At 52.9% G+C, this 18,789-nt stretch overlaps 1 protein-coding gene across 12 annotated transcripts in view; it reads right to left on the reverse strand.

The window, feature by feature from the left end:
* Iqsec1 (IQ motif and Sec7 domain ArfGEF 1) overlaps positions 1-18,789 on the reverse strand; it is a 342,158-nt gene that overhangs the window by 10,469 nt on the left and 312,900 nt on the right. For all 12 annotated transcript variants that reach the window (XM_052721473.1, XM_052721472.1, XM_052721474.1 and 9 more), the window contains 6 exons: positions 10,616-10,777; positions 8,184-8,306; positions 6,809-6,975; positions 2,102-2,241; positions 1,753-1,782; positions 430-555 (listed from right to left, as the gene is read on the reverse strand). In XM_052721473.1, coding sequence (XP_052577433.1) covers positions 430-555; positions 1,753-1,782; positions 2,102-2,241; positions 6,809-6,975; positions 8,184-8,306; positions 10,616-10,777 — 748 coding nt within the window. The remainder of the gene's footprint in view (positions 1-429; positions 556-1,752; positions 1,783-2,101; positions 2,242-6,808; positions 6,976-8,183; positions 8,307-10,615; positions 10,778-18,789) is intronic.

The following is an 18,789-nucleotide window of genomic DNA, read 5'->3' on the forward strand; positions in this document are numbered from 1 at the left end:
CTGACTTCCTTTCATGATGAACTATAAGCTAAATTAAACCCTTTCCTCATCAAGTTAAGTTGCTTTTGAGCATGGTGTTTATCAGAGCATAGAAAGCAAACCAGGACAGAAATCCTATTTGGGGGGAGGGGGGAACTTTCCTGCCAGCTTGGGGGTGTGTGACTTATTGAGCTAGGCAGAGTCCTGCACTGTCCAGTGGCAGCGATACACTTGAGAATGCCATGTGTGGGCTGGAGACTGTTCCACTAGAAATCTTAAGAGTTTTGTGGGGTCTGCAGCTATGTGGAACTCTCCTAAAAAGGGGCCTGCATTGCTCAGGGTGCAGAGTCGGAGTCTCTCTTGAACTGAAAGACTATGGGCCAGTGCCCTTGCTCAGGCATTGGCATAAGGACCCTTGGGCCCTGACACCCGCCCCCACCAACCACATACCACCAGGAGGTCATTGAACAGGAAGATCTCTCTCTGGTGCAGTCCCAGCTTCTGAGGTTTATTGGGGTCCGGAACTTCGAAAAGCCGGCAGTAGCAAACCAGCCGTCGATGGGGAAGAGAGAGTACCTGTGCAGGAAAAGACACGTGACTATGGTCACCTGCCCTCGGGTCTGGATGGGAGGGAATACTCCACCACTGTCCCCAAAGGCACTCTGATTCCTGACCTCTGCTCTCCTGCAGGACTTCAGTAGCACCTATATCTGCCATGCCCCCTTCCCTCCCTAACATGTCAGAGAGCTCACGGCCAGAGATGAAGCCATGTGCTCTGACTCCTCCAAAAGCACCTTTACTTACCAGCCCTGTGTCCTCTCTAGAGAGGAACCTGAGGCATGCAGAATGTAGAGTAGCTGGTGCTACAGGACACTGTAGAGCCTTGCTCTGATTTGAATCCCCAGGGATGTCTACCAAAACCCTACCCCTATGCTGCCTTCTGATAGCCAAGGGCCTTGTCCTGTGCTCTGCACCCAGGCTGGTTCACAGAGCACCCCTACAACTTCACCACAGCCAAAGCTATCACCCTCCAGGCCAAACTGTGAGCCAGTATTCTGGGGTAGAGGGGGCATGCCATCAGCTAGGCCCAGCTCTGCTCTAGGAGTCCTGGCTCTCACAGGACACGGATGGTCTGGTAGAGTCAACTTTTTGGGCCTGCTCACAGGAAGTCAGCTAGCTGCTTGGTGGAGTTGCTAAGTTCAGGACTTCATTTTGAGGAGAGACAGTGTGGCCAATCTGGCATGCTCAGGGAGCCCAGTGTGAGGGAAGATGGAAGATGTAGGCTGCAGGGGCAAGAGGATGGGGTGCTGGAGTCTTTCCTTGGGCAATCTGGGATGGAGGCTGCCCTGAGAGGGCTGAGGACAGGTAGCTGGGGATAATGGAGACTTTCAGGGATGTGCCCGTTTGTGTATTCTGGGACATATGGGTAGCCAAACGTAGGGTGGCTGGGACAGTGAAGGTATGAAGTGTGAGAGGCAGAGCAAGGAGTGGGGCAAGCAGGAGGGCTCTTAGTGGCCACACAGAGGTCCTCTCAGGCACAGTGTCTGGGGTCAGCAGGGTACCCACAGGAGAGGCCAGGAGCCTATCTGCTAGGCTTGCCGCCATCACCTTCCTTGTATGCCTAAGGTCTTAGGACCCACAGAGGTGTGAGGCTGGGTAACTATGAATTGAGATTCAGCTCTCTCTGGAAATGAATTTGGACTCTGTAGCAGCCCCAGGGCATGGAAGAGGAACTGTAGACGGAACTCAGAGGAAAAGCAGAGAAGTACTCACACAGCCAAGCCCGTGATGCAGGGATCCGATCTATAGGAAAAACACAAAAACTACATTGACGTTCCCTTTCCCAAAGGTAGCTTGTGCCCTCCCTCTGCCCAGGAGTACTGCCAAAAGGAGGTCTTGGCTCTCCGTGGTCTCTGGGAGGATCTGAGGGCATCCCTAGGTCAGTGTTGAGCAGGCATAGACCACATGCCACTGTGGCCCACTAGTCACCAAGGGCCATGTTCTCAGGGAGCAGCTGCAATTCTCAAACACCAGAGGAACTACTCAGGAAAAGCTCCTTCCAGTGGTGGCGAAGCTGAGCCAGGATTCCACTAAGGGGTGGAGGACCGGGCCCATTGCATACCGGCTTCTTGCCCACGATGAGCTTCTCAACCTTCTGCACCTGGGACACATGGTCCTCGTTGGTCTTCAGTTCCCGCTTACGGATCCGCTCATAGATCCCAATCAGTGTCTCCCGTGGAATGTCTTCACCATCATCCACACCTGCTCGAGGGAGAGTGATTAGACGTGAGAGTGGCTGGGGTTTGGGCAACCGTGGCTCCATCCAGCCGTGGGCCCCATGCAGACCTTGGGTTCACATATTTCCAGCAGAGCCAGCAGAGCAAACCTCTTCCTGGTTCCAGCAGAGCCACAGCCCTTCAGGGCCCCAGTTATGGGTCTCCTTGAGTCCTCCCGCCAGAACCCGGAGGTCACAGGACAGGCTGTGCTACCTTCTAAGCCATGTCTGCAGGCCTTTTTAGATGGACCTTACAAATGGAGCCAAGGCCTGTGACATGGCCACAATGGTCCCACTCCACAGGTGAGTCTAGGGCAGTGGTTCTCAACCTTCCTAATGCTGTCACCCTTCAATACAGTTCCTCATGTTGTGGTGAAGAACAAGAGTTATTTTGTTGCTACTTTATAACTGTAATTTTGCTACTGTTACGAACTGTAATGTAAATATCGGATATGCAGGGTATCTGACGTGACCTTGTGGGGGTCGCAACCCACATGTTGAGAACTACTGGGCTAGGGTATACACAGGTTATGCAAACTGAAGTGCGAGCTCAGGGTGTGAGGAACTTGGAGCTGAGCCTTCTTCATGTCCCTTCCCACCTTATAACTGGGTAAGTGACCCAGTCTCCTGGGTTTGGTGTCCTCCTTTGTATAGCAGGTTACCAAGAGCATTGGCAATAAATACATGGGCTTGTCACAGAGAAATGAGGGAGACGCATGGTGTGTCTAAGCAATCTTCACAGAGCTGTGGCCATCTCTGGTGTCACCACCCAATGGCCGAGGCCTAGGTTATAACTGGGCACTATAACCACAAGTACATAAACCACCTTTTGCTCTACAGTGAAAATTTTGGGGGGAAGAGAAACCCTCAGGAGAGCAGGCTCCCTGTAGCAAACTCAGCCCTCAGCCTGCACAGGACCAGAACTGTGGGCTTGTCTCATGGGAAAAGAGATGCATGTCAGCCTAGCGGTGGTATTAATGCTTCCTTCTTAAAGGCCGAGAGACCCAAGTTCCCACCACATCCAACATCAGCCACTTAGACACCTTACTGTGTGCTCCTCAAACAAGAACCACAGAGGTACAGCGTGATGAGAAAAGACAGTTTCCACAGATGGGCTCAGTTCCTAGGGCCCTGCTGCAGCTGTTCTGCTCAGGCCAAGAACTTCAGGGAGGAGGTGTGGCCTGGGTAAGTCAGGGGCTACACTGGGGAACTTCCACTTTCTGTTTTTCAAAGATAGACTATGGGCAAGCAAGATGGCTCAATGGATAAATGTGTTAGTTGCCAGGCCTGATGACCTAAGTTTGATCCCTGAGACCCACATGGTGGGAGGAGAGAACTGACTCCCCCCAAAATGTCCTCTGTCTCACCTCCATACACATGGCCTACCAGCACAGGTCCAACTGGAGTTTAGTGGCCCTGCCTCCCTAGGATTGGGAGCTGGTTTCCTCCTAACACCTCTGAGCACTCAGACACACACTCACACAAATACATAAAATGTAATTTAAAGAAAAACACAAAAATAGACTCTTTTTAGTGCAGTTTTAGGCTCAAGGAAAATTCAGCAGAAGACAGGAAGTTCCCGGAGCTCCCTGGCAATATTCCCCAGAAACATGTTTGTTAACGGCCATGACCTACACCAAGTCCATGGCTTGCACAGTGGCTCAGTTTTGGTGTCTGACCTCCCAGGGCCTTGGACAAGCGTGTACAAACCCCATTAGTCGGTTCTGGAGAGATAAACTCAGCAGTTAAAACTTGCTGCTCTTACAGAGGACCTGGGCTTTGTTCCCAGCACCCACATGGTAGCTTACAACTGTCAGCAGCTCCAGTTCCAGGGACTCCAAGGTCCTCTTCTGGCCTCCATGGACACCAGGCACACATATGGTGCATAAACATACATTCAGGGAAAAACAAACAAACAAAATCTCACTCATAACACATAAAAATAAAGATGGAGACTGGAGATATGGTGTAGAGATTGAGGGCACCAACTACTCTTCTTGAGGACCCAGGTTCAATTCCTGGCATCCACACGGTGGCTCACAACTGTCTGTAACTCAATGCATGTGATGCACAGGCAAAACACCAATACACATAAAATATATCTTTAAAAAACAAACAAAAAACCCAACACTAGACTGTCACACAAAATACTGCCATTGCCCCACAAAATTCTAGGTTCCCAACCCTCCTTCCCCAAACCTTAGCCAGCCCACCTCCCTGGTCTTTCTCAGCAGCCACACAGGTAGGTTGGCAGGTAGTCTTCCACATGGTCTGCTTTCTCTTAGCATGTGATCTGTGTCTCCCCCAGATCCCTAGCTGGTTTCTTTGTGCTGGCTGGCCAGCAGCCCACTAGGTGGATGCCCTGGCATCCACCCTTCCACTGTGGCTCCCTGGTGGTTATGAATAAAGATGCTCTAAAGTTGGGCTTTGGAGATGGCTCAGTATTTTAGAGCACTTGCTGCTCTTGCAGAGGGCCTAGGTTTGATTCCCAGCACCCACATGGTAGTTTACAATCAGCTGTAGCTCCAGTTTCAGGGAAACTGATACCCTCATCTGACCTCTGTGGGCACCAAGCACACATGAGGCGCACGCACGCACGCGCTCACGCACGCATGCACACACACACACACACACACATACACACACACACACACACACACACGTTGGTAAACATTCATACCCATGAAATTAATTAAAAAATTAAAAACAGATGTTCCAAGGTTCTGGGATGACCAGGGTTGAGTTCAGTGCCTCTGTAAACAAGGTGGCTGCACTATATAATTTTCTTGGCTTCTGGTGATAAATGGAAAAACATGAAAGTTTTAGCTAAAGGGAAAGGCTCCAAGATGCTGAGCAAGTCCCCTTCACCATTTTTGAACTCCCTGCTACTGGCACTGTTGGATAAACTAAGGAAAACTGCCGAGGAAACATGTGCTGGGGGTATGCCTCCCTCAGAAAGCTCCCTGACTTGGAGAGGACTAGACCCTGTCCTGCCCCTGCCAATCACCTGTGTGACCCCGGGCCTATCCTTCCCTCTAAGCCTTGGCCCCCCTCTGAAGCACAGGTCAGATGGGACCAAAGGCACACAAGTTCCTGGCTGGAAGAGAAGTGGCTAGAGCTGATGGAACAATGGCCTCCCTAGGAGTGGGGTGCTCAGCCCTGCCCTGCCTAGCAGGATTACAACAGTACTCTCACCCCAACAGCTGGGTCCACATTGAGAGAAGAGCAGGGAGGAGAGAGAGAGACTCAAGCACTGCCTTGCAGGCAGCTGACCTCAAACATCTGACCCAGTCACCCTGTCCCTCCTAGAGCCTTCTTCCTCTAGGAAAAACAGTTATGGCTTTCCTTTCCTTTCCTTTCCTTTTCTTTCCTTTCCTTTCCTTTTCTTTTCTTTCTTTCTTTTTTTTTTTTAAGATTTATTTCTTTATTTTGTACACAGTGTTCTGTCTGCACGCCAGAAGAAGGCACCAGATCACATTACAGATGGTTGTGAGCCACCATGTGGTTGCTGGGAATTGAACTCAGGACCTCTGGAAGAACAGCCAGGGCTCTTAACCTCTGAGCCATCTCTCCAGCCCCAGTTATGGCTTTTCTACTAAGGGTCACATGGGATTCTGTGACCACAAAAATTGGCTTGGTCCAGCAAGAGAGGCTGGGAAGGACAGGGCCTGGAGCCATCAGCAGAGGCTGGCTTCTGCTACACCACCTGGACCTTGGGAGGGTGTCCCTGAACTTCTGCCTTCTGTCTCCCTCCTGGTGGTACAACTCCTTAGGAATTACAAGCTTCCTTGGGTGATGCAGCCAAAGGCCTCATGCAATGAGGACACTGGCCCTGGCCCACTTAGCACTCTTCCCCCTCTCCCACAGGACCTGCAGGAACCATTGATGTGTGTCTGGAGCTGAGCTGGGGCCACCTCCCAGGGGATGTGGGGTTTTCCTAGCCTTCCTGCTACAGTGGTCCTGCCAGCAAAGCGTGAGTAAAGACACCATAAAAGTTCACAGGAACTGGAGGGCACTACCCAGGGGCATCCTCCTGCACAGGGAGCCAGATGACAGAGCCACATTTGGCACTCAATAATCTGATCAAGTGAGCCTGCTGCAGACCAGCTCTGCTTCTTTAGGTAATATGCACACTATCTCCAGGGATGTTCTCACCTGCAGTCAAAGATCTATCCAGCTGGGAAGCAACATCCCTACTTCCTTAACAATGCATGGCATTTCCTACCATGACTTCTGTAAGCAAACACCATGCTGACAGGAATGGCAGAGGGGGCTCCCTTTCAAAATGTATCTGTTAGGTAAACCTCCACAGAGAGCAGATCCTCTCTGCCCTTGGACCAAGCAGACACTGTCTCCCCGGTATGGATGGGCACATGTGGCACAGGCTGCACTCCACTCTGCTGAGCATGTGTAGTGATGGGCTCGCTGAAGGGTCCTCTGTGCCAGGCCCTCTGAACCCAGATCTCAGGTACATGTGTCTCCTCTCAGTGTGTCTGGATCCTCAGGGCAGAGGAGAGCAGGGCTAGGGGTTAGGATGTCCTGCTCCTGGCTCACCTCGGAGGTTCTTGACAAAGTCCTCCAGCTTCATCTTGCGCTCAGGCTTGACATTGGGGCTGTACATGTCTGTGTTGAGCAGGATGATCGCAAAGGCCAGGATGAAGATGGTGTCTGGGTTCCGGAACTGCCGTACCACCCCAGGGTTGCAGACACAGTACCGCTGGCTGGGAGGACAGGGAGCCGGTCAGGGATCACCGAAGCCTTGCACTTGCACTGTCTGCTAATCAACCCTGACCCTGGGCCCTGCTGCAGCCCCTCCCATCCTCATGGCAGGGAGATTGCTGGCTGCCCAGGAAAGACCCCACAGTGCAGCTCTCTGGGACTCAGGTGCTGCTCTGGGGATGCGGTTCACCCACGGGACAGACGGGCGGGTACAGGAGGGAAAGCTTCAAGGCTGCATCCCTCATTCTCTTGTCTGGAGAGGGGGCATCTCAGTGGGGTGACGGAGGCCATCTAGGACCATGGGGAGGAAGCCAGCTTCCCTTCACTATGGTCTCAGTGCCTGCCTGAGACCTCTGCCTTCAGCAGCTGACCCAATGCTCCATTCACTTGCTCTTCCTCACTGATGACCACTGCCATCCTTCCCCCAGAGCCTCTCCACTGGAGACGGCATGAAGGGGCAGGGACAGAGCAGATGACAGCGCCTGTATGCAGCACAGCTGCAATTCAGCCTTCTCCGGCCGGCTGAGTGACACTCCCTCTGGGAAGGCACCTTGGGGTGGTCCACCTTTCATGTCCTCACTCCTCCTGGCCCCACTTCTACAGCTGGGTAAGCAATGGAGAGGAGGAGCCTTCTATACCCAGCCTTAAGCATGGAGGCCCCAACATGGCAGGTCTAGACACTGTCCCGAGGGAATAACTACAACTTCACTGTTGGGCCGAGTACTGGGCTAAGTGGGGTCCTTAATCCTCCGCCCCTCTCTTAAGTACTACTGCCTTCCCCATCACACTGGTGGCGGAAGGGAGGCACAGAGAAGTTAAGTAACCTGTGTAAAGTAACATAGCAGGGAAGTGGTGGACTCAGTGAGGAGCCCAGGGCACACGGCTTTCTAACTTGTGGGATGGGTTACCATGAGACACTGCAGGCCTGGGAATGGAGAACTGCCTCTGGAAAGCCAGCCAACTTTGAGACAATGATCAGAATGCTAGCAGTGGAGACATTAACCTCTGAGCCTACAATTCCTCATCTGAACAATCAGAATAAGGTCTGCCCTTCCAAACTACAACTGCCCAGTCCAGTGTCTGGGATACAAGGAGCCACTTGTGCATGGATACCTGTTCTGATGTGGCCCTGGATCCCTGCACAGCCACGAGGGGCATGTCCCTCTCCACTGATATGGTGCATCCCACTTTACCCCACACAGGGCCTGACCTGAATGCCTCGATGAGCCGCTCCACTTTCTGGGCCTCCCCTTGGACTCGGATGTGTGCCTGGAACTTGCGGAGGGCTTCATCTAGCTCCATGGCAGAGAAGTCCATCTCGTCCACAACACAGCTGGAACAGAGATGGATGGCCTGTGAGAGCAGCCAGGCCCATGGGGATGGCACATCCAGTTCTGTCACATGATGGGGCTTGGGTCTCAAGAGCCAAGGGTCCTCGAGTCTATGGGGACAAACAGCCTGCCTCTGGAAAGCCTGCCCCTCAAATCCCCAGGCTTCTGAGGCATCTAGAGACTCCGTGCTCGTATGCTGTTCTCTACAGAGGAGCCCAATGGAGAGATCAGCACTTCAGTTCATGTACTCCATGGGTACACAGAGGGTCCATGAAAAGAGAGCCCTCAGGGGCCAGACCAAGATGTGTGTCCAGGCAGTAGGAGCTTCTCAAGAGCCACATTGGAGACTGAGCCACCCTAGTGTGAGGAAGCGGGACAGGAGGGGAGACAGGTACACTCTCAATTCTCTCTGTGATGAGGCCTGAGTACAGAGGATGGGGCCTGGGAGGCATTTCCCAGGATGGCCTTCTGGGAAGGCCACTTCTGAAAGCCGCTATTGCCACAGAACTAGAGTGGACTGTGGTGGTGTCATTAGCCAGGGACCTGTCTCTACTCCCAGACCCATTCTGGGGCCCAAGGAGGGCAGCAGGCTGGTAGGCTGAATCTGGGCAGTTCAGCTTCTCTCCAGGAGGCCTACGAGGCGGGTTGGGGGCCGAGCTACTTCCTGAGGCCAGTGCTATTTTCTAATGGGAGGAGAACAATGCAGGGATTTCCTGAGACCAGAAACCCAGTGGGTGGGGGGGGGGGCAGTGGGGGCCTGCAACGCTGCTGCAATGGATCTGCTTTCCCTGAGCCTTGCTCTCCATGCTGATTAGTGAGAGGAAGAGGAAGAAACACGTGAGGACTACTGGAGAGATCTGTTGCCTGCCCTTGGCTAAGAGGCGTCAACCTTCTGCTGGTGCCTGTTCTGCGCCAGCCTCCACCAAAGCTTTAGTCCTTTGATTGGTGTGTCTGGTCAGGTCTACGTGCACATGTGTGAATTCAGGAAGGGTTTCTGTGTGAGTGCATGTGTGGGTGTATCTGAACCCAAGTCCACCCCCTCATACCTGGTGTCCTGTGTGAAAAAAGGCACAGTGCTGGCCACCACCTCCCTGAGATGGGGGGCCAGTGGCAGCAGTCCTTGCCAAACTGCCTGAGACCACACTGCAGGACACCACAGAACACCCACGCTGGTGAGCCTGTTCCATCTCTGCTCCCCAGCTGCTGTTGTCCTCTGCAAAGCACATGGCTGAGCACATGGCCGGGATGACTACCCTCCCCGATACTGACTTCTCCCTGGGCTCAGTATTTCTGCCGGTTGTAAAATCTCCCAGTCATAGGACTGGGGACAACCCTAGCAGAGATAGCTAGCAGGCCATCTGCACTGAGCACTGCTCTTACCCCCACCCACCCGTTATACATCATAGAAGGGACACAGTAGAGAAACTGTGTGCCCTTCTGCTAGGGGAGACAATAAACCCTGGGCAGTACTATTCATAACAGAAAGCAGCTGGAGGATGGGCCCAGGAGCCACCCCTCTCTGCAGGGCTTCCCACAGCCCAGTGTCGTATACTCTAGCTTTCAGGGATGCTGGGGTGTGGTTGAGTGCTGCCCACCAGGAAAGTGGGATTATGGGTTAGGCACAGTTGGATGGACAATTGTCCGGTCAAGGAGGCCACACAAATGTAGGTCACCTGAAGGTCATGTGTGATGGCAAGAGGTTCTGGGGGGGAGGAAGGAGGGACTGTGGAGGGTAGTGGAGTCTACATCAGACACAGCTGGCCACGTGTACCTGGCAGGGTAGGGACGTGGGAAATGGCTTGGGGTGTTGGATTGGGGAAGTAAGACTGGGTGGCAGAGGCAGGGTGGTCAGTTCAGGCAGCTAGTTCTCTACATGTCTAGGTTCCCTAACCTCAGGTTTACCCACTGTAGGCCCAAAATAGTTGGGAAAAAAAGAGAAAACAAATTTTGTCCATGGTGAACACACAGACTTGCTTCTGTCATTGCCCCTAAACTATACGGAATACAACTGTCTACAGAGCATCGGCGTCATATGGGGGATGATCAGTAGCTGTGAGATACTGAAGTCTGCAGGAGGATGTTTGACAAGTGGGCACTTTTAGGAAGTATGCTGAGCATCTCGGTGTTTTGGTCTCTGTAGAGGAGTTTAGAACCCATGCCAGGAAAGCAAGAGGCAACTCTATGTCCCAGCAAACAGCAAGCCTGATGCTGATGCTGCACATGAGTAAATGTAGGTGATGTGCATGGGAGGGACTCCATGGCTAACAGCATGTTGTGCATGTGGAATGGGGCCCTGACCCCCCAGACTTACTCGAGCACATCACGGTTGAACTGCTTCTGCCGGTTTCCCAGGAACTCACCGATCATCTGGCGGCTGAGGCCCTTGCGCTGCAGCAGGAAGTGGGCCACTCCCACTGGCGTGTCGGGCACGAAGCCGCGCTCAATGAGATACTGGATGCCCTTCTCAGGCTTCCTGGGTGGGATGGACAAGAAGAATGCTCAGTAGTGACTGCCCGACCTCTGGAGTAGGGGGAGGGTGGGTCTTATAATGGGTGTTCCATATCCTGTCAACTCTGTTTATCTACTCCTGCCCCTGGCCCTTGTCTGGTCCCTCCTGTGCAGCCTGGGTGCTGACTTCAGAGTTCAAAATGACATCCTGCTTTGTCTGGTTCCAAGCCCTTCATTCAATTGCCTAGAACCCATGCTGGCACTGGAGAGACATAATTCTCACCTATAGACACTTCTGCAAGCATGAACTCCATCACACAGCAACAGATTCACTGCCTGTTCTTCTATATGTAAACTGCAGACAGGTAACAAGTAGGGAGGGATCCTAACATTTGGCTATGGTTACTGTGTCCAGTCCCTGTGGAAGACCCATCTGCACCAATTCAGAGTCCTGCTCCTCCAGCTCAGCAAGTGTCACCCTATGCATGTGCATGCGCGCGCGCGCACACACACACACACACACACACACACACACACACACACACACACACACACTCAGATACATGGCCTTGGCCTGCCTAGGTGTAAAGACAGCTAAGTCAGAGTTAGGGGTAGGAGGGCCCCTGAGGGCAAGGGAGCCACAAATCTCACTGCACCAGGGCCCCAGCTTGACAGCCAGAGCTCCAGGGTTTTGCTAGGCTAGAAAAGCAGTAAGCAGCCTGCAAAGACAGCCATGGCTCTGCCCTGATTGGTTCCCTTTCTAACCTTATTTTGTATGCACATCATCATCCAATCAGGGCCTAGCTGTCACCCCATCTATCTGGACCTTCCAGGGCTGAACAAACAGAAGATTTAGTGAGAGCTCAATGGAGGGGGAAGAGACAGGAGACTGCCACAGACAGGAAAGGGAGTTGCCTAGAGGCAGCCTCTAGGACCAGAGGAGAGGCTAGTAAGCAGGGGCGACTCATTCCTGCCTCAGCCACCAGAGATCTGGGATCCCCTGCTTCCAGACTTGCTGGACCTGCTCCTGCTCCTCTTGCCAGTGACCCACTGACTTGTACTGCAAAAGGACCATTCCTGCTGGCACCCCGAAGTCCTGAGAACCCCAAATTGTAAGTTTCTCAGCTGGCACCCAAAGCCTTCTGGGAACACAGGCATGCAGAAACCAAGCCCACTGCAGAAACAGGTGTGAATCACTACAAACTTCTTGCCAACCTGTTGCTCCAGAGGGCATCAGTCACTCCTACTGTCCCATCCAAACTGTCACTCCCACAGCAAACAGTTTCCTTATTTTCCTTTCTGTGTCTGTTCTTTTTTTTCCCTTGGGAGGGACGTAGGATGAGCTGAAGACAGGAAATGGTCTCTACCTACTGACACTTCACCAGGATCATCCAGGCCCTGGGAAGAAGTACCTACTCAGCACCAGGAAGCTTCATGCTGAGCAAACCGTGCTGCAGAAGCAGAGCCAGAGGCCAGACTTCCACCAGACACACCACCCTGGCCTTGCTGGGGAAGCCAGGACCACGGGAAGGTATCTGGGGCAGCACTACCGGGTTAAGTGTGTAACCCCCATCCCCTGCCAGGGTGTGGTCTCACTAGCTAGGTCTTCAGGGCACACATAGTTCTGACACAGCAGGCACAGACAGAGCCTATAGCCTGTCCTGGCTCCAGGACAGTGCATATTACCTTTGACACCTGGCTGGCTATGTGGGGGGGGGGGGGCAATTTAGCATCCAGGGAAAGGAACAGAGAGGTATCCTCTGATGCAGACAGGCTTCTTCCTGCCCTTAGCCTCTGACTTTCTGTCTGTCTTTGTGTAAATCTGAGCCCTTGGCTCACTTGGCAGGGAGGTCCTGTTGTCTGTCACAGAAGGATGACATGAGTTTGAAATAGCTGTACAGGTGACTCAAGATATGTGTCCTGCTCTGGAGGATCCACCAGGCCACTTGGAGCTGTGTGGAACCCCTAGGGCCAGGTTGGGCAATTGGATCACTGAAAGCTGTTGAGCAGTGAGGTGTGCTCTAGAGTGAGCCCAAGCATACCCAGCCTTGTGATCATTAAGTGGGGAGACCAAGCACATAACCTTATCGCAGTGGACAGAGGTCTAGTCTGTCTTCTGTAAGAGACAAAACAAGTACCAGTGTCTTCTGGTCCCTTGACAGCAGTGTGCTGCAGATGCGCTGAGTCCCTGAAGCTAGCCTGTCAGGTCCTGGTAATGAAGTAGCCCAAGATGACCTGGTCCATTCCCCACCCCAATGGGTACTCTGCCCCCCCTCCCATTTTGGGCACATTCTTACTTCTTTGCCTGCACCCATAATTTTACACATGCCCATGATATCAGGGCTCCTGGACATGTTCCTCTACCCAGGGAAGCAGGGATGTTCTATAGGGTGCTAGGCTGTGGCATCTTCCAGGGCATAAACTCTTCAGAGATCAAGGTGCCAGGCATAGAGCCTGCCGTGGACACTGGGCTGCTGGCATGGCCAGGGGGCTGGGAGCCTAAGGGAGGGAGGGATAGGCCCTTAAGTGCAGCAGAGAGGGTCTTTCTAAACAAGGCCTAGGGATACCGTCTAGGTAGAGGCCCATGGAGGGGTTGCTGGCTGAGGGTTACAGGCTCTCCCAGGTTGGTTGGCATTGGGGACTGGGGGAGGGAAAAGGTTGGGTAGACAGACAGCCGATGAGTGAGCCTAAGGCCTGCATGCTTGGAAAAGGATGCTTAAGAGTCAGTTTCTGTGTTCTAGAAGCTTCCCCTGGCTGGTTTGAGGAGATCAGAGCCAGGGCACCACACTAGCCATGCTAGGGGTGCTCTAGCACCTAGCCACTGCACAGAGGAAGAGCAGGGTGGGGCCAACTTGGGACCTGGTCTCTGCTGCTGTGTGTGTGTGCATGCGCGCACGTGTGTGTATCTGTGTGTCTGTATAAGCTTGTGTGTGGTCACCAGGAGTACAGGTAGAAGGGCAGACTCATAATCCTTGACAAAACTGCTTGTAACCTGAGCCCAGGGTCGGAGGGACTGACCCTAGCTGCGTGTCACAGAAGAAGCCATAGCACCTGGGGCTGAGGAGCAGGGACTAGGAACTGCAAGCCACTGTGAGGGGCGGGTGGATGGTGGGGACAGGCTGTGATGAGGGGGAGCTCCAGGGCCCAGCGGCAGCCTCGAAGAGTCTTTGCAGGAGTGACTACCTCACACTGGCCTCCATGCAGGTGGACAGCCATTCTGCTGGATAGGCATGCTATGCAGCCCCTGCTATGGACACCCTTGCCGTCTTGCCCCCACTGTGAGTGAGGCAATCCCTGCCCTGTGCAGACGAGGTGGCCTCTATTCAGGCTTCCCTACAGGAAGGAAGCCAAGGGCCTGCTTTGATCTCTGCACTGTAAGTAGAGGGGCGTGCCAAAGTCCTCTTTGGCTACCTGCCATAGGCCAACCAAGTCCCCACCCTCCAAAACTATGTTTTCTCATTGGTGTGTGAGGCAGGTAGGGCACTGGCTGTGGAGACAGATAACAGGAAGCCTGGGCTTAAATCTCAGTTCCATTTACTGGCTGGGGACCCTGGGGCAAGTTACTTTACCTCTCAGGGGCCTAGGGATGACTGGGTCACCTGGCAAGAATGAAGCAGGAAGTTCAAGCTGGAAGCTTCTGTCAAGCCCCTGGGAACTGTGCAGACCATAAGGAGGAAACGGGCCAGGTCTGATCAGGACCAACCAGAGGGACACCATAGCAGCCTGGACAAAATGTGTCTTCAACTTAGTGGTTGGAGAGACTGGGGCCTTTTGGGGTGCTGTGTAGGGAACCAGGACGGTTCCTGGTAAGGGAACCACTCCCTTTAGAGACAACAAAATGAGGGGCCAGAAGAGTCAAGTACTCAGCTCCAGAGTGCCCAGTAAGATAGTGCTAGGTCTTTAAAATATAGCCCCCAAGCCTCCCTGAGCCACCACCCAGACGCTGCAATGGAGAGTCAGCTTCCTAGAGTACATACTGTGAGGACTCAGAGAGTGCTGGCTTCTGCCTCTATGCCTCACCCACCTCATCGTCTGGACCTAGAGGTCTTTCTGAAACGGGCAGGAGGTGAACAGTGAGCCCACTCACAGTTCCACCCTGCTGTCTACTTCCAGGTCTGGCAGGCCTGCCCCCTCTAAGTCTGGCTAAGCCAGTTTTCCTAGCCATCACGTTGATTCAGACGCAAGTATGACTGAAGCCCACGTTTGCTGCAGACACTTCCCTCCACCGGTCTCTCCAGTCTCTCGCTGACATTCCACTACAAGCTCTCAGTGGCAATAGCAGCTACGGATGGCTCTGAGTGAGGACAAGAATGAGACTGTGAAATGACCTTACAGAGTATGAATGCTCATCTGCCCCTCCCACAGCCAGCTGCACGGGGCCAAGAAGAGCCTCCAAGGCCTCTTCAGTGGTAGGAGGTCTGATGGCAAAGGCTGAGATGGGCATGGTGACAGCAGCCACCCATAGTACCTCCTGGGATGGCAGCTGCAAGCCAGGCCTTCGCCCCTTTGGCTCAAATCCTGTCCAAGTCCTGGGAGCAGGGACCCATGCCCAAACGAGGCTCAGAGAGACCCAGGAACACACTCCAGGTCTTGGGGTAGATCAGTGGTATAGTTGGTCCCCTTCTGCCTGGGGTTTCTGGATTCCTGCCCTCTCCGAGAGCTGCCTACCAGATGTGCAGCTGGGGCCTGGACAGGGGGCTGAGCATCCTGGGGCCTGAGGACATCTGGGGATGGCACAGCCTCCTGAGAGAGGCCCTCACCACTTGCCTCACTTTTTCAGCTCTCCTGTTTCGTTTTCTTTTTCTGGCTCTCTCGCTGTGGCTCACCATGAAACCCTCTGCGGACCCCTAAGAGGGATGGTCTGGACAGACAGCTATCACTTGCTAGAGAGGTCTAAGACCTATGTGTCCTGGAGGGGACTCAGGTGTGCAGAAAAAGGTGGGGCCTGGAGGAATGGCAGTAGTGAGAGCACAAGACCGGAGACCCTCGGGGGAGCCCTGAGCAGCAGTAAAGGAGACTTGCAGAGGGCAGAGCCTGGGAGTGAAGTCGGTGGTGGTGGTGGGGGGGACGATGGTGGGGTCTGAAGGCTGGGGGCCTGGACCTGACATGGTACCGGGACTGCTGAGGACCAGGGAAGGCCTGGCTCAAAACTCCAGGGCCCAAGGGCAAAGCAGTTACACTCCAGCCCAGGCCACAGGGGCTCAGGCTCTCACATCTATCCCTGGAGAGGCCCTGGGGTTCTGTAAACTGAACCTTGAGTTGCCAGCCAGTTCTGAGCCCTAGAGCTCTTCCCCACATCTATGGAAGAGCTTTAGAAATGGACCAAAAGGCTTTAAGACTGGCAAAGAAGTCCAGCTTGTTTAACTGGCAAAGTTACAGCAACATGGCTTTTCTCAGAATTTCCAATGTTCCCTGACCTGGCATCATGATCAGAGTGAAGGAGGAAACTGAGGCTGGGTGTTCGTTAGGGGCTCAGCTGGGAACCAGCCAGGGCCTTGGTGTCTTTCCATGTGGAACCTTATTGGCTCCTGCCAAGTGGCTACCAGCTAGATCTCTCAGAACCAGAGCTGCTGCAGGTTGCCCCTTTGGGCTCGGCTGGCCTGGCCTGTTTTACAGCTATGCACCTACCCTGGTCTCCAGTAACCACACATGGCCCTGGAGAGCCAAGCTAATTTTCATTAGTTTTAATTAATGCATGCCCCTAGGTTGGGCCCTCCAGTCCTGTCTCTGACAGTGTAAAGGGGCCATCACCTCCAAATTGACCTCCAATCTGGAGGTGGCTCCAGTGTCCACTGAAGGATCTCAATGAGTCGATTCTAAAATTCCCAAGGAACAACTATCTGTGAAGGATGTGACAATGGAGAGGTCCTTGTTTTAATACCATGACACATGAGGGGTTGGGGAGATGGCATTTACACACATATATGCATGGGCACACACATGTGTACTGGCACCTGCACACTCATGAACACACACATGCACAGCAGATGTATGAAAGTGTAATGGTTAGACCTCGTAGTAAGTGTTGGCTTTTGGCTCAGTGGTGAGCACTTGTCTAGCCTTTGCAAGGCCCTGGGTTCAGTCCCCAGCAGGTAAAAATAATTGGAAGAACAGAAAACAAAACGCAGAAAGAAAAAGCAATTTCAAACACAAAGGCACTGGTGGCTACACTAAGTGAAATTAAACCCGTCCATCAGATAAGAGCAATGCAGCTAAAGCTAATTAGATGCTCCATGGGGTCCTTTTCATTGTCTTCAAATTATACCTACAAAGAAAAACTCTAATAAAAAGACAAGAAAGACAAGGAGCCAGCAGGGGACATACTTGTAATTCTGAAAGAGTCATCCTTAAGAAGGCCCCATGATGACAGATCCTCAAGTGACAAACACTGAACATCAGGAGGCTGAGGCAGGAGGGTCATAAGTTCAAGGCCTGCTAGGGCTATACAGTGTGAGTTCCAGGCCAGCCTGGGCAGTTTTGTGAGATCCTGTCTCAAAAGGAAAGTATTCGCCAGTGGTCCTAAATTCAAAACCTAGAACTAAAAAAAGTGACAGTGAAGAAATGGGCAAATAACCTGAAAGATGTGTTACAGAGATGGAACATCGAAGTGCTAGCAGAAAACACAAGTTAAACAGTGACGTAATCCATACTCTGCCCGGAGGAAGCAGGGCAATACAGAACGGTGTGGGTGGGGAGCAAGCACGGTCAGATCCAGGGGTGGGAAACAGGTACAGCCCCTTTTCAACATGAACTTGGCGGCTCTGATGCCAAAGAAAGTCTCTGCCCAGGAGCCTACAATTCCACTCTACTGTCACCATGAGAAGGCGCTTGGACAGTCCACACACAGTGTCATGTTTCCAGAGACATGAAGAGGCTGAAGCAACAGGCTGAATAACCTTCAGAGGACCATGCTGGGGCACACCCCATGTGGCACACGGGAAAGAAGGTCCATTATCACCGGCAAGAGAGACCTTCAACAGCCAACCACTGGGAGGTCCTAGGTTGAAGTCATCTAGCCCAGGCCACAAGTGATGAGAACCAGGTCAAGTAACAACAACACATATGTTTGTCCTTGTACTCTGCACATACCAACCTTGCATTCTTAGAGTCTGGAAGGAGGTGTCATCAGCACCAGCTCTGTTTTATAGCTGTGGAAAACACATAGTAGGTCCACAGAGAAAAAGACCTGGATGGGCTTGGGTTCAGTCATCAAGAGCTTGCTGTGCAATGATAGGAACCCAAGTTTGATGCCCAGCCCTCAAAGCCTATCATCCCGGTGCTGGGGAGCCCCAGAGCCAGAGGACTCTGGGGCTCACTGGCCAGGCAGCCTGCCTAGCTGAATCACTGACTTCCAGGATTAGTTAGAGACTCCATCTCAAAAAGTAAGGTGGACAATAAAAGATGACACCTGACATCAGCCCCGGTCCCCACATGCACGCACCTAAACAAGCAGGATCTCCCTCTCTCTCTCTCTCCTCTCTCTCTCTCTCTCTCTCTCTCTCTCACACACACACACACACACACACACACACACACACACACACACACACACACACATTCTCGTGTACACACATGCACACACACAATGGAGAGGCTCCCACAGTCAAAGATGACACATCCTGAACTGTAAGGCTTTTGCTGTGAGGCAGAAAACATTTGGGTGTTAAGTGATAATCGATGGAGAAAGAATCTACAAAGGCCAAAGCTGGTTGGTCAGTGAGATTGTTTCCCTTTGCCTTCTGTACCCTACTGGAGGCCTCCACCTATCCACTCTGCTGTAACCCCTGTCACTCCAGCCCGGGCCGAGAGGCAGTCCTGAAGCAGGGCAGTGTGTAGGAGTAGGAAGGCCAATGGAGGACACATGGACTAAGTAGGAGACGCTCATCAGTGACCTGTGCACTCTGGCTGTGGCTTACTTCAACAGTGGTAGGGTTGGCTCTTACATGCAGCAGGCTGCAGGTAGGGAATAGGTTTCAGGAGCTACTGTCGAGGCAAATGTGAGGGATCTAAGACTCGGCTTCGAGGGCTATATACCAT

The sequence above is a fragment of the Peromyscus californicus genome, unplaced genomic scaffold (genome assembly GCF_007827085.1).
Source record: "Peromyscus californicus insignis strain IS unplaced genomic scaffold, ASM782708v3 Scaffold_6__1_contigs__length_162567912, whole genome shotgun sequence".
NCBI lineage: Eukaryota > Metazoa > Chordata > Mammalia > Rodentia > Cricetidae > Peromyscus > Peromyscus californicus.